The 13,538-nt window shown below is 35.2% G+C and overlaps 2 protein-coding genes across 2 annotated transcripts; one reads left to right on the top strand and one right to left on the bottom strand.

Moving 5' to 3' along the window:
- Positions 1-6,032: 6,032 nt before the first annotated feature.
- Positions 6,033-8,021, bottom strand: LOC141687054 (transcription factor MYB35-like). Its single transcript, XM_074492197.1, has 3 exons — positions 7,693-8,021; positions 7,459-7,588; positions 6,033-7,002 (listed from the first exon to the last, which is right to left on the bottom strand). Exons 1-3 carry the CDS (start codon positions 7,823-7,825, stop codon positions 6,198-6,200), a joined length of 1,068 nt encoding a protein of 355 aa, XP_074348298.1. The 5' UTR covers positions 7,826-8,021; the 3' UTR covers positions 6,033-6,197.
- Positions 8,022-9,589: 1,568 nt separating this feature from the next.
- Positions 9,590-13,458, top strand: LOC141687053 (hydroxyproline O-galactosyltransferase GALT6-like). The gene is made up of 7 exons (XM_074492196.1): positions 9,590-10,557; positions 11,208-11,440; positions 11,524-11,814; positions 11,905-12,033; positions 12,137-12,310; positions 12,928-13,035; positions 13,120-13,458. The coding sequence occupies exons 1-7, from the start codon at positions 9,756-9,758 to the stop codon at positions 13,330-13,332; spliced, it is 1,950 nt and encodes a 649-aa protein (XP_074348297.1). The 5' UTR covers positions 9,590-9,755; the 3' UTR covers positions 13,333-13,458.
- The last annotated feature ends 80 nt before the right edge of the window (positions 13,459-13,538 follow it).

Below are 13,538 nucleotides of genomic sequence, written 5' to 3'. Positions count from 1 at the left end.
TAAACTATCTCAAACATCAAACCACCTCAAACCTCAAAGCCAAAGTTTCTGTACAAACAAACAACCAACTCCTTCCTAAAAATTTCAATCACCTCAAGCCAAACTAATCTCAAGAAAATGACAAGCCTACCTTTAGCCAAACCTTCACTAAAATTCAAGCACAAATCTGTTGGGAGAAAATCTAAGAAAGTCAAGTCTACGAAGAAAGAAGGAGTCACTGAAAGGGCCATCTAGAATTGCTTTAAAGAGTCTGAGTTTCTACCTCTAAATTGGTGCACCTCAGATGAAGACTATTTCTAACATCTAGCTGAGGAAATTATTAGAGTCTGGGTTGTATCCTTGAGAGAAGTTAGAATTTATTTTGAAGATGGGACCTTCACTTTTCTCGACAATGGCTTAATGAATTCTTTGCCTCCAACATAAATTAAGAGAGTGATAAGTTTGTTGAAGGACAAGGATACTGCTACAAGGGCATGAAGATCAGTTCTAGCTGGATGGTTGATTGAAAGGGAGGAAACAAAGAAAAGAACTTAGGCTGAAGTTGAAGAAAGAATAAGAAGGTATGCTGAAAAGATTGAGATGTACATAAAAAGATCTGAAGAGTTGAAAGCAAAAGGAATGAGCAAAATCTCCAATGATGGAAGATTTCTAAACATCAAAACTGGTGGATTCTCAAGATTCTGCATATAATTTCTAGACAGCGGTTATCCTAAAGTAGCAAGATAAAAACTTGTAGAAGCTCTAAGTGGAACACCTATTATAGAAGAACTTGAACTTCTTGACCATTTAAAGGATCAACTTAGAGAAGAAGCAGACACAGAAACTGTCTTTACCTGATGCTTGTAACCATTGAATTATGTAAATCTTATGTTGAACAAAAGTTGTAATTTCATCAAGCTTTGTGTATAAATGTTATTTTCCATCATTTTAAACTTGGGGTTAGTCTTGTTAACAGGCATGAATTTGTGTTAAGGAATCTTCTCACAAATTGGGGGAGATTGTTGTATAAGACATGCCTGTACTTTAACAAGACTAAGATAATTTTGTCAACCCTAAGTAAGTTGTATTGTTATCTTAGTTTGTATTTGTACTTGTAACACTTTAAAGTCTGTAAAAATGCAAAGGAGTAGACTTGAGTCTTTTTCCTGAAACAGTATCAAGCCTAAGGATTCTATCTGGAAGAAGATCAAGAAGATCATGCCTCAGAAGAATTTTGAAGAAGCATGGAGTTGAATAAATCTGTTTGGATAAAAATACTCTAAGTCAAGATCTCTACAAGTCACAGATTTAGTGTTATAGAGAAGTCATTCGAGAACACCAAATGACTTATCGAGAAGTCAGGAAAGCTACAAGAGAACTCAGAGAGATGTCGACAAGTCAAGAAGTCATGAAGGTTGGAAATATCGACTAGTCATTTCTTCACTAGAGAACTCAGAGTTATCGACAAGTCTACATTCATTAGAGAACTCTGAATTATCGATAAGACAAAGTCCACTAGAGAACTCGGAGATATCAATAAGTCAAAATTCACTAGAGAACTCTAAGTTGTCGATAAGACAAAGTGAAGACATGATGCTGAGAGATCTTGACAAGCTAAAGTTTCATTCGAGAACTCAGAGACCTCTACAAGTCAAATTCACTAGAGCATTAGAGATCTCGATAAGTCATTATACTTATCGAGATGTCAAGATCTCTATATGCCTAATTGGAAATCTCGAGTAAAATTCTCAAAGTACAAAATCACAGACCAGTTCAATATTCAAGATTAACAATCAATAAACAATCCAAACAGCTGGATTGACAAGTCTACAAAAAGCGGCTTGAAGAATGTGCATGTTCAATGGTGAAGATTAACTGACAGAGGAAGATTAAAATTATCACAGGATGCTAAAGATATGCTAAGTCATAAATGAAAGATCTACTTTTCTATAAATAGAAATGACAAGTGACAGTTTAGAAAAGCTAATAACATGTCTTATTGTACACTATGTAAACCAGCAGTTAACTGAATTATAAAGTTAACACTGGTCCTTCAATCAGAAGTAACAATTTAGATACAATTTCTTGTAACACTCTCAAGGAGAAGCTAAGCTCTTTATCAACAAAGAGCCTAGAAATTTTGTAGAAAAACATTCTTAATTTTAATATAAAATTAAGTGAGTTTTGAAAATTTGTGTTCTTTATTTTCTGCAAGCTTAATTTCCGCATGAACACATTTTACTACAAGATTTAATTTACTTTGTTCAACCATAAATATTTAAGAAAAGTCCAAAAACAGTAAAACACATTCACCCCCCTGTGTGTTATTCAATTCCTAACACTTGGTTTATGATTACCAACACAATGGATGTCTCTCTTGAGCCTTCTGCAAGGTTATTCACATTCTCACTTCTCAAAACACTCTTTACTATTATTTTTTACAGATTAAATTAGTTATCATGCATAAACACTCAATTCGATTTATTTCTTTTCAAGATCCCAGAATGGACAAATATTTGATTGGGGAAGCAGACTCAACATTGCAGCTACCATTGCTGAATCTTTAGCATTCATGCACGACAAGCTTCATGCAGATGAGGATTGCTCACGGAAATATAAAATCCCCTAGCATATTGATGAACAACAAATTGGAAACTTGCATCAGTGAATATGGACTAATGGTTGTTGAGAATTATGATTTTTAAGAAAAATCATAATTTTTCAAATATTATGATTTTTAGTTTCCTGACTAACTACATATGTCAAATGAAAATGAATGACTATGTTGTCTAAATTCATAAACAAGCAGCCTTTGATCATCTTCAATATAGTAACCAATTAGCTTGACAAGGTTATGATGATGAAGCTGCCCGAGAAAGTCTACTTCTGCCTGACAAAACCAATGTCATATGTTAACCTTCTTATAATTTGTAAGAAGTTCCTTGAAAGTTGATAATTGAACCAAATAAGAATAACTATGTAAGTTCTGATTACACACCAGTGAACCAAACGCGGGTTTTCAATTTCCCAGGAACTAAACATTATAACTTAGTTCCAACGCATTCCAAGTTCCCAAAGGATCTGCGTAATTAGTGAAACAAACAAGGCTTTAATCTATTTATTCCACCTGCAATTTTGTAGATTCGAATAGTCACCTGTTTCCAAATTGAAATCTGACATGATCTCTGAAATAAACTCGTAATTTGACTCAAATTATTGTAAATGGACCTTTTTTGAATTGTTATTTATGCAACGAACATTATCTCAAACATCAATTATAAATCGGACTAGATCATATATAATAAAACGAGAAATACTATTTGAAAATATTGTTCATAAATAATGAGATATTATTATATTATTGGTCAACTCCCATAAATCAAATGGACTCTTCATGTATAAATGTGAGTCCTACAGATAAAAAGGCGTCATGTATCATTTCGGAACAAATTTGAAATTAATTTCAAATATTTAGTTTTGCTCAGTTCATCACTCCAAATCCCCTCAAGAACATCATCATTGATTCAATTCCGAACAAAAAAAAAATATGATGGATTTTTCATATGGCGGTTGCCATACTTTTAATCTTTATTTTATCTTCACTCCCCGATATTTAATTCCAAGTTTTTGAATTAAAAAGTATTTGAATTTTTCAACTTGTTTATGCAGTGCAAATAGTGATCATTGAAAAAAATGAGCCACCAATAGATTTGTGTGATTGTTTTATCTATATTCCGTGTTATGGATTGTGGAGAATATCAAACACGGTCATTCCCATCTTCATTACTTGACGATTATTATCCTCCATGATTTTGAGTTTTTGGGCTTGTAAATTTGATTTTTCAATTTTTAGAGATGAAGAAACATGAAAGTATAGTACGACTGAACAAATTTAGCTTCAAAGGTTTTGTCATACAAAATGTTTCAGATATCAGGCTGGTTTGATCGAAAAATACATACTATTAAGGAACTAATCGCTCTAAAATATCAAGGTGTTTTGACAAAAGTCATTTCCAGGATCTTATATTAGTATTCTAACACTCTCACTCACTCGAAAGCCCATTTATGATCGAAGAATGGATCATGGACGCCTGTCTTTGGGGTATTAATTTGCATTTCGTGTCACGATAAATTATGAGAATATTGAGGGCGGTAGGGAGTCAAACCCGAGTCTCCCGTCAGCCTAAACTGTGATATCATGTTAAAAAATTAATTGCTCTAAAACCTTAAGGTGAAGCCTCAAGGTGTTAGAGGAAAATTCTTATAACATGCCACATCAATAAGAATAAGAGTATCTGAGACTAGAGGTGGCCACTTGTGCGGGTTTGAACAGCCCACTCGGGACCGGCTCGTACGGAAGCCCGATTTTATTCGGCCCGAATAGGGCCGGTTCAAACCCGTACAGCTCGTTAAAATAGGAGTGCCGGTTACGAATTAGGAAGTTGAAATTCGGACTCGGACCGGCCCGCACATGAACCGCACGCCAAGTGGAACTGCACGGACCGGCCCGCACAACCCACCTGGCTCGCGGGTTTCATATCACTTACTAGTTTGTTGTATCTTTTTATTCCTTCATATTGTTGAGATACATTAATGTGAAAATTAATATTTTATTTTTGAAGTCAAACATGCATCTACATGGGAGCATATAGATACTTCTATTATATTGTAACAATTAAATTAGGAATTAAGTAATTTAGTTAATAAAAAATGAAAGTTACTAAGAATTAAAAATGTATTTAAAATGAAAGTAATTTGGTAAAAAATAATTAAACAAATATTTGTAATAAATAATTAAAATTGTAGCCAAAAATCGAAAAACAATCAAGCAGCTCGTTCAACCCGCGCGACTCGGCCCGCACGGCTCGCACAAGCCCGTGAGCTCGCGAGTCACAGTGCCGAATACGGTTTCCTTTTTTCATATCTGAACCCGGCTCGGCCCGGCCCGATTCTCCAGCGTGCCGGTTCAGTGTCCAAAATTAACGTGCTCGACCCGTAGTCAGCCCGGCCCGGACCGCACGGACCGCACGAATGGCCACCACTATCTGAGACCTTTATAGATACAAGTCAACAACTAATGAGTATCAAATTGCTAGTTTTTTCGGACTGACTATGGTGGGTTGCTGGGTCCGGTACATATTCGGTTGTGGGCTTGGGTGTTATAAATGGTATCGGAGCTCTGCCCGGCCGTAAGTGCAGATGCACTGCCCGGGTTCCGTTTGTGTGTTTGTGATAAAAGAGGGTGTTTGTAATATCTCACATCGATAAGAATAAGAGTGTATGGGACCCGGTACGCATTCGATTGTGGGCTTGGGTGTTATAAATTGTATCAGAGCGCTGTCCGACCGGAAGTTTAAATGCACTGCCCGGGTTCCGTTTGTGTGTTTGTGAGATTGACGGTGACGTCGATTATATAAGAGGGGGGTGTTTGTAACATCTCACGTCGATAAGAATAAGAGTGTCTGAGACCTTTATAGATACAAGTCAACAATTAATGAGTACCAAATTGCTAGTATTTTGGGACTGACCTGTGGTGGGTTGTTGGGTCCGGTACGCATTCGGTTGGGGGCTTGTGTGTTATAATTCTTCTCAAATATTATACTAGTAATCTAAAATGTACATTTTTATGTAAGTCCCGTGTATAATGCCATGTGTTCAGGTATATATGACCGATTCTATACTTGTTTATTTTTTTTTATCATTGGTATGTGTATTTTGATGCCTATATATATATTGCACATGCATGTTAATATTTGTCAAATACAATTTTATTTATTACGCATTAAGTTGAGATTTTTCACGAAAACACGAAAATAGTTAAGCGCATGGTTTATGTACGTTTTTATGTACATTTTATCCTTCAGAATCATTGCTCTATACCGGTTATATTTGATTTGACTTGATTATATATATAATAAAAATACACTCTTTTTTCAAATAACCGATATATTTAGGATTAATACCAGATAAATATCCTCCGTATTTTTTAGGGTTGTGTTTCACTATTTAATGTTAGAACACAAGTGAACTTGCATCTTTCGAAACAAAAATAAAATCTGAAAAATTGTTCAAATATGTCAAATAGAATTCAATGCATCAAAGGTGAATAATTACTACATCATCACAAATCTATTATCTATATGATTCTTAAGGTGACTGTTGTACACCTTATTCTTAAGCATTAATCAAGCATCAGATGATCGAATTAGGTAGTCATTTTAAACTTGATAGTAATATGGTTCTTCAAGAAGGCTAGGAAACTCCAAGAACATGTCATGCTCTTCATCTAGCATGGCTTCCACAAATGAACTGTTATTTGCTGATGAAGATGGAGTTGGAGATATGAAGCTGCTTAGCACGGGGTTATCGTTATCGTACTTGTTCAATTCTTTCTCCGTATCAGTCTGTTTAATGTCATAATCAACTTGTCCTAAATAGCCTTGTGCAGGTACTTCTTCCAAATTTTCTTTCTGTACTGGAGTTTGTGGTGGAATCGCGTCTTCCAGAAGAAAATCACGCCAACCAAAGCTGGAGGGCACCCATCCTTCATTTAAAATCGCAGGAGGTGAAGATGATGAAGAGGAAGAAGCGTATTCATTGCAAAATTCTGGTTGTATCATCTGATTTGGGAGGCTATTTGGAGGCTGTTTTACATAAGTAATGGATTGTAGTTGAGCAAGGAGATCTAATGGCTGTGTATCATTGGTGTAGTTGCTAATGCTGTTGCTCAAGAAGCTTTCGGGGCATTTTGTTGAGGTGTAGTTTGAGAATTGAACTGGTGAATATTGTTCTTGCTTTTGGATGAACGAGTTGTTAGTGAAATCTCTGTTCAGATAGCCAATACGGGCGTTGGGGCTTGGGAAAGCACCAATGTTACTATAATCAGATATGATTTGGGAGAATGGCTTGTGAGTAACATGATCAATACCCATTTCAGATAGCTTCTTCTTTAGCTTTGTGTTCCAGTAATTTTTCACGTCATTATCTGTTCTCCCGGGAAGTTGTTGAGCTATTATGGACCACCTAAACCATATAAAAAATGTATTTGACAAGAAATAATTAGTTAAAGAAAACAAGTATAAAACCAGACAACCAGTTTCTAGCAATAGTGAGTTCTATATGATCTGTTAAAAACATCTAGTCATTACCATTGTCTACAGATATCCATGGTATTTTAGCATTGTGGATACCCATTTTCTCTTGGTAATGAGAGTTGAGGGTTTGAGCCTCAAATCGCAATAGAGGTTTGTGTGCGAGTACCAGGGTGAAGGTCCTTATAAAACCCTGCTCACCTTTTAAGTATGGGATTAGTTGGTTTACATACATTATGGAATGTTTTGTATATCACATTTATGGATTACATGTCAGGCTTTGAAATTCAAATTGAGAAGGATTGAGATTTACATTGATGTGGTAAAGGTTTAAGAAAAGAACTGAAGGACTAAACAACGTTTCAAAGATTCGTGTAGGAGAATTCACCTGCTACCTATTGCTGCATGAAGGTTAATAATCAGCTCTTCTTCCTCTGGTGTGAAAGTCTCGTGTTTCTTCTCAGGCCTCAAGTGATTAGAACACTTGTGCTTGCAACTCTTTCCACATTTCTTAGGTCCTATTACAAACAATAGAAGCAATGATTGTGCAGATAAAGCATAGTGAAAGTTGATTCATCATTTACATCCGGAAACAAACAGAAGCCAGGTAAACGGAAATTACCTGATTTCTTGGAGGCATCTGTCCAGTTACTTGCTTTTTGTTTCGGTACATATGCAGACATTTTCACATCTTCCTCTTTGCTCCAGTTGCCCTTTTTCGCATTCATTCTTACGAAACAGGGAGGCCTAACCATGCTAAAAACTTTCTGAAAGAAATGATTGACAGAGGTGAAGGGGATGATAGGGTTTATCAAGTGTTAGAGGCATGAAAAGTGTGTTCCATTTTAACTATATTTGAATGATGAATAGCATGCTCTACTCAGCTGTTGCTCCAAATGTAAGAAAAAAAACAATGTAATTTATTCTCTTATGAAGCCTGAAAGAGAACTTGAATCTGGTTTAAATTGGTTGATTAATTTGGTTAGTCATGATTTAAAACTAAGCAAAACTAACATAAAACAATTAAAATGGTTATTCACGAGAAAGGAAATGGATTAATTTAGCTTAGCTGCTAATGATCACAAGTTTGATAAGAATAACTATTATAAACCAAGGCTCAACTAAATAAAGATCACTAATGGTTAAAAATGTGAAATGTAGCTCTACTAATTCTTGCACACACAGTTTCTACATGATCAGTAGCTATACCAAGTGTGTGAAATGATGATTAAATATTAATCAAAACCGTATTAAGAGGACGCTCTTTGCAACTACACCCATGTACCATAGTTCAGCTTTAAATTTCTATGTTCTTCAACACGTTGAAACATGTGCACCCCCGTATACAATTTTTTTACTAAAACTCGAACACTCAGTTTAAGGAGCACTTAAACTGATCTCTTTAATTTATAGGTGCAGACCATTTGTTGGTATATGCTTGGGATCTGATTATAAACGAAGTTTGAGTTATAATTGAAAAAAAAGTGTGGAACCTAATAAACATCGTCAACGAAAAGAAAGTAAGTAGTTGATGAGCAATACAGAAGCAAATACAGAAGCAACCATGAAATAGGACAGATGTCACAGATGGAAATGAATAACTCAAAGCAAAATGCCACATGGAGACAACAAATATGTTGATGTATATAATAAGAAATGAAGAGCCTTACTCTGTGATTAAGTTTAATAAACAAACCGATATGATATAGAATAGAAAACAAAGAGTTGGAGACAGATCACAATGTTGTGTTTCCAGAATTTAGCATCATCAACTTTTCCAGGGGAGTGTATTTGAGAAACACAGAGCTCTCTCCCCACGAGCTACCAACTCAGTACAATTCACCACCATTTAACATCTCCTGTCATCTTCATTTATTAATTAAGATTTTTTGTGTGTGCTTCAAACGTAAAAAGTGACACATATTTTATATTTCTGACTCGTCAAACGAGTTCGAACTCAGTTAAATAATTTTGTCTCAAATTAAGCTCAAATATTCAACTGCGCTCTAATTTGTAAATTCAAAATTCCATTCAATAAAATTTATATTTCTGACTCATAAACTCGAGTTTGAACTTTGATTAAATAATTTTGTATCAAATTTGAGTTCGAGTACTCGACATAATTATAATTTGTAAATTCAAAATTCGACTCAATAAAAAATTAATATATATATAAGTTCAATTCAAAAACTTTTTTTTAATGGTAAGCCTCAAAATCGAAAATCCTAATCACACAAAAAGTCGAATGCGGTAAATATGATAAAGTTATACTTATGCACTTACTACTACCTTTTTATCAAGAAAAATTAAGATGTAAATGAGTTAAATGAATTAAGCGGCATTCGATATCATCCCGTAAAATGTAAAATGTAAAATTTTCGAATTGTGGAACCCAATTTGAATAAGGGAAGCCGTTAGTGATATTTTAAATTATTCAGCGGCTACATACAATGAAGACAAACGGCGTAAGTTTCTAGCATCACTTCGCTTTCTAACATTGGTTTTCACAAATAAAATTGAAAAATGAAACCCTCTTTTTATATCACTACATTCAACATTTCAAAATAGAAACTTCTCTCCACTCTCCATTATCTCCTGTAACTTTCTTGTTGCTCAGTTTATATATGTATCTATATCTCCATAACATAAGTGTGTCTGCTTGAAACTTAATATCTTTTTTAGGACATGAAGATGAAGAGAGTTAAGTCAGAGCTGTTCAAGATTGTAATGAACAGACAAAGATCTTTTCAGTTTCTGTTCTTTCTTGTACTTTGTTACATAATGTCTATGACAATACAACTACCATTTGTTCTTAAAACACAACTCACTTCTGAAACCTTAACTCCACCACTTCTTGTCAGAACTGAAATCCATCTTGATCAAAAACAAACACCTCTGAGACCCACAATTCTTATTAATCAATCACATTATAAGCAATACAAATACTTATCAAGATTGAATTTTGATCACAAAAATGGGGTTTTATTAGGCATTGACAAGTCTGTCAATGAAGCTTTTCAAGTGGGTCATAAGTTCTGGACTGAGCTTAAAGAATCAACAAAATTTCAAGGCCTTGTTAATGCCTCAAGGGTTGAGAATGGGACTGAATCTTGCCCACATTCGATTTCGCTTTCGGGTTTTGAGTTTAGTGATAAGGGGACGAATGTTATGGTGATTCCTTGTGGTATGGCATTAGGATCACATATTACACTTGTGGCTAAGCCTAGAAAAGGGCATTTGGAGAAAGAACCAAAGATTTCTTTGTTGAGAGAGGGGCAATCTGTAATGGTGTCTCAGTTTATGATGGAGTTGCAGGGCTTGAAAATTGTTGATGGGGAGGATCCACCTAGGATTTTGCATTTTAATCCTAGGTTGAAGGGGGATTGGAGTGGGAAGCCTGTAATTGAGCAGAATACTTGTTATAGGATGCAATGGGGTTCCGGGCTTCGGTGTGATGGTTGGGGATCAAGGGCTGAGGAAGAAACTGGTATGTCATTTCTCCTAGCTTTATTGTAAATATTTGTTTATCTTGAGAGTGTATGAAGTAAATTTTGTGGAAAACTAGAGTGAAGACTGTTAGGATTGCTGTTTATGACATCAAGCTACAGATTGATTTCTATGTATTATGTAAGGATAGTACACCAATTACTCGGAGGCCCAACTATTGTCAATATCTGTTGTTTGTGTTGGAAAGTTTGACAAGTTTTTGGTCAGTTTGAGGCCAGACTTTGAGTAAGATATACAGAAATTCCTTGTGAAGCAGACTATTTATACCCTCTCTTACAAGGTTGCAGTGCAAGCTATCTATACCTATAAAAAATTTAAGTTCCTTTCAATGGAGGACAATTTCCAATCTCCACTCCTTGTTGGATCATAAGTTTTATCATTCATTACTTTGTCAATTGAGTCTCTGTAGATATGTGTTTGATTTCCAATGTAGAAGAAAATCCACCCCAGCACTAAATTGTAGTTTTTCATACCCCCTAATTCAAGCCTCAAAATGGCCAGGATTTAATCAAAATTTCCAACAATTGAGTGTTAAGTATGGAAGAAAATATTTCTTAATATAAAACTTCAGATTCCACTTGTTACTATATTAGTACTCACCCCTTCAAGCAATTCTTTGTTACTCTGCAGTTGATGGTCAGGTAAAGTGTGAGAAGTGGAACCGAGATGATGATAATCACCATGAGCAGTCTAAGACAAGATGGTGGTTGAATCGGCTTGTAGGTAGAACAAAGAAGGTGACTGTTGATTGGCCATACCCGTTCGAAGAAGAGAAGTTATTTGTTTTAACTATTAGTGCTGGATTAGAGGGTTATCATGTTAATGTCGACGGAAGACATGTCACTTCATTTCCTTACCGCACTGTGTGTAACATTCTACAACCTATACTATCTTGATAGTCATGGAGTATAAACTTATCTTATGGTAATATGCTGATTATTTGTAGGGATTTGCACTTGAGGACGCAACAGGATTATCTCTAAATGGAGACATTGATGTCCATTCTGTATTTGCTGCATCCTTGCCCACGTCACATCCTAGCTTTGCTCCTCAGAGACATCTTGATATGTCCACAAGATGGAAAGCTCCATCTCCTTTGCAAGGACCTGTCGAAATGTTCATTGGTATACTTTCAGCTGGCAACCATTTTGCGGAGAGAATGGCTGTCAGGAAGTCTTGGATGCAGCACAAGCTAATCAAATCTTCAAATGTTGTGGCTCGTTTCTTTGTAGCACTGGTTGGTCAAGAATTCAAGATATCTCTTTATTTTTTTTCATATATAATCTTGTTAAAGGCTAACAAATTATTTGTAACTGATTCCTGACAGAATGGAAGAAAAGAAGTAAATTTAGATTTAGAGAAGGAAGCAGAGTTTTTTGGTGACATTGTCATCGTGCCCTACATGGATAACTATGACCTCGTAGTCTTGAAAACTGTTGCCATTTGTGAATATGGGGTATAATATACTTGATTCTTGTGTTACAGAATGAAAACCAAATACACTTGCTACTTGGAATTAGTCATTAACTTGTATTTGGCAAACTCCTTTTCTGTTTCAGGTTCACACAGCAGCTGCAAAATACATAATGAAGTGTGATGATGACACATTCGTACGACTGGATGCAGTCATTAAGGAAGCAAATAAGATAGCTGATGATAGGAGCTTGTATGTTGGAAATATTAATTACTACCATAAGCCCCTGCGAAATGGTAAATGGGCAGTGACGTATGAGGTATTGTATTATTATTATTGGAAATTATTTTTCTTCACCACCTTCATGTGGCTTTTGTTTTATGTTAATGGGCATGCTTAGTGCTTATTCATGTTTGACTACTTTTTTTTTTTTTTTTTTTTTTAATCTTCTAACTATCAATAATCGTTTCTAGTCAAATACAAGTTCCCATTTTGTTTACTTTTATATTAGATTTGATTCCAAGCATTAGTTGGCTGCACAAGTGTTTTTAACATTATTGATGTCTCCTTTGATATTTGCAATCCCCAGTCCATATTTGTGCATGTAACAAGGGCCAACCTTTTGAAATGAAATTCTCACAGATAGTAGTTATATTCTGAACCCTTTACAAGGCTATACGATCAAGTTTAATATGGTATTATTTTTTTTGTCCTACCTGTGCTACGCTCGTAATCTGTTGCAGAGCTACTTAATATGTAACTATGTAAATATGATCGCAACATATATATAGTCGAACATTGTTCAATATTTTGCTTGCAATTTGTTCTGTGTGGGGGGTTCTTGCTTTAACATCATTGATGAAACTAAAAATATTACTTCTTCTGAACCCTCTTTAGTTTAAATCTCTTAAATCATTGCTCTTTTTGGTGTTTCAGGAATGGCCAGAAGAAGATTATCCACCATACGCAAATGGTCCGGGATATATTATTTCATCAGATATTGCACAGTTTATTGTATCCGAGTTTGAAAATCATAAACTAAGGGTATTTGATATAACTCACAATCATGCTCACACACACACAGCTACAATTTTTGGTTTATTTTAATATGTACTTTCCTTTGTACAGTTGTTCAAGATGGAAGATGTTAGTATGGGGATGTGGGTGGAAAAGTTCAATAGCTCAAAAATTGTCGAATATGTACACAACTTCAAGTTCTGCCAGTTTGGATGCATCGAGGACTATTATACAGCACATTATCAATCTCCTAAGCAGATGATGTGCATGTGGGCTAAACTGCTAAAAGGGAAAGGTAAACCCCAGTGTTGTAACATGAGATGACAGTATGTGTAACACCCAGAAGGCTCGTTTTTGGTGTATATATTATCTGGACGCGGGAGCCTCAGGGTAGATATAACAAGGAATTTAGGAGCTCTGCTAAGAAATTCTTTCATTCATTTTTCTTCATATCTTTCTTTTACTCGCTTTAAAGACCATATTTAAATAGCTCGGCAATATGCAACATAAAAGAGTGAAATTCAACTTAT

Source organism: Apium graveolens, chromosome 9 (assembly GCF_009905375.1).
Source record: "Apium graveolens cultivar Ventura chromosome 9, ASM990537v1, whole genome shotgun sequence".
In the NCBI taxonomy this organism is placed as follows: Eukaryota; Viridiplantae; Streptophyta; class Magnoliopsida; order Apiales; family Apiaceae; genus Apium; species Apium graveolens.
The sequence above is the reverse complement of the archived record's forward strand: the minus strand, read 5'-3'. Positions and strand labels throughout refer to the sequence as shown.

Coding starts and splice junctions, on each gene's coding strand:
- LOC141687054 (XM_074492197.1), bottom strand. CDS start 7,825: ATGGTTAGGCCTCCCTGTTTCGTAAGAATGAATGCGAAAAAGGGCAAC. Junction 7,589..7,692: donor AGATGCCTCCAAGAAATCAG/GTAATTTCCGTT, acceptor TGTTTGTAATAG/GACCTAAGAAATGTGGAAAG. Junction 7,003..7,458: donor CATGCAGCAATAGGTAGCAG/GTGAATTCTCCT, acceptor TATATGGTTTAG/GTGGTCCATAATAGCTCAAC.
- LOC141687053 (XM_074492196.1), top strand. CDS start 9,756: ATGAAGATGAAGAGAGTTAAGTCAGAGCTGTTCAAGATTGTAATGAAC. Junction 11,815..11,904: donor CTCGTTTCTTTGTAGCACTG/GTTGGTCAAGAA, acceptor GATTCCTGACAG/AATGGAAGAAAAGAAGTAAA. Junction 12,311..12,927: donor AATGGGCAGTGACGTATGAG/GTATTGTATTAT, acceptor TTGGTGTTTCAG/GAATGGCCAGAAGAAGATTA.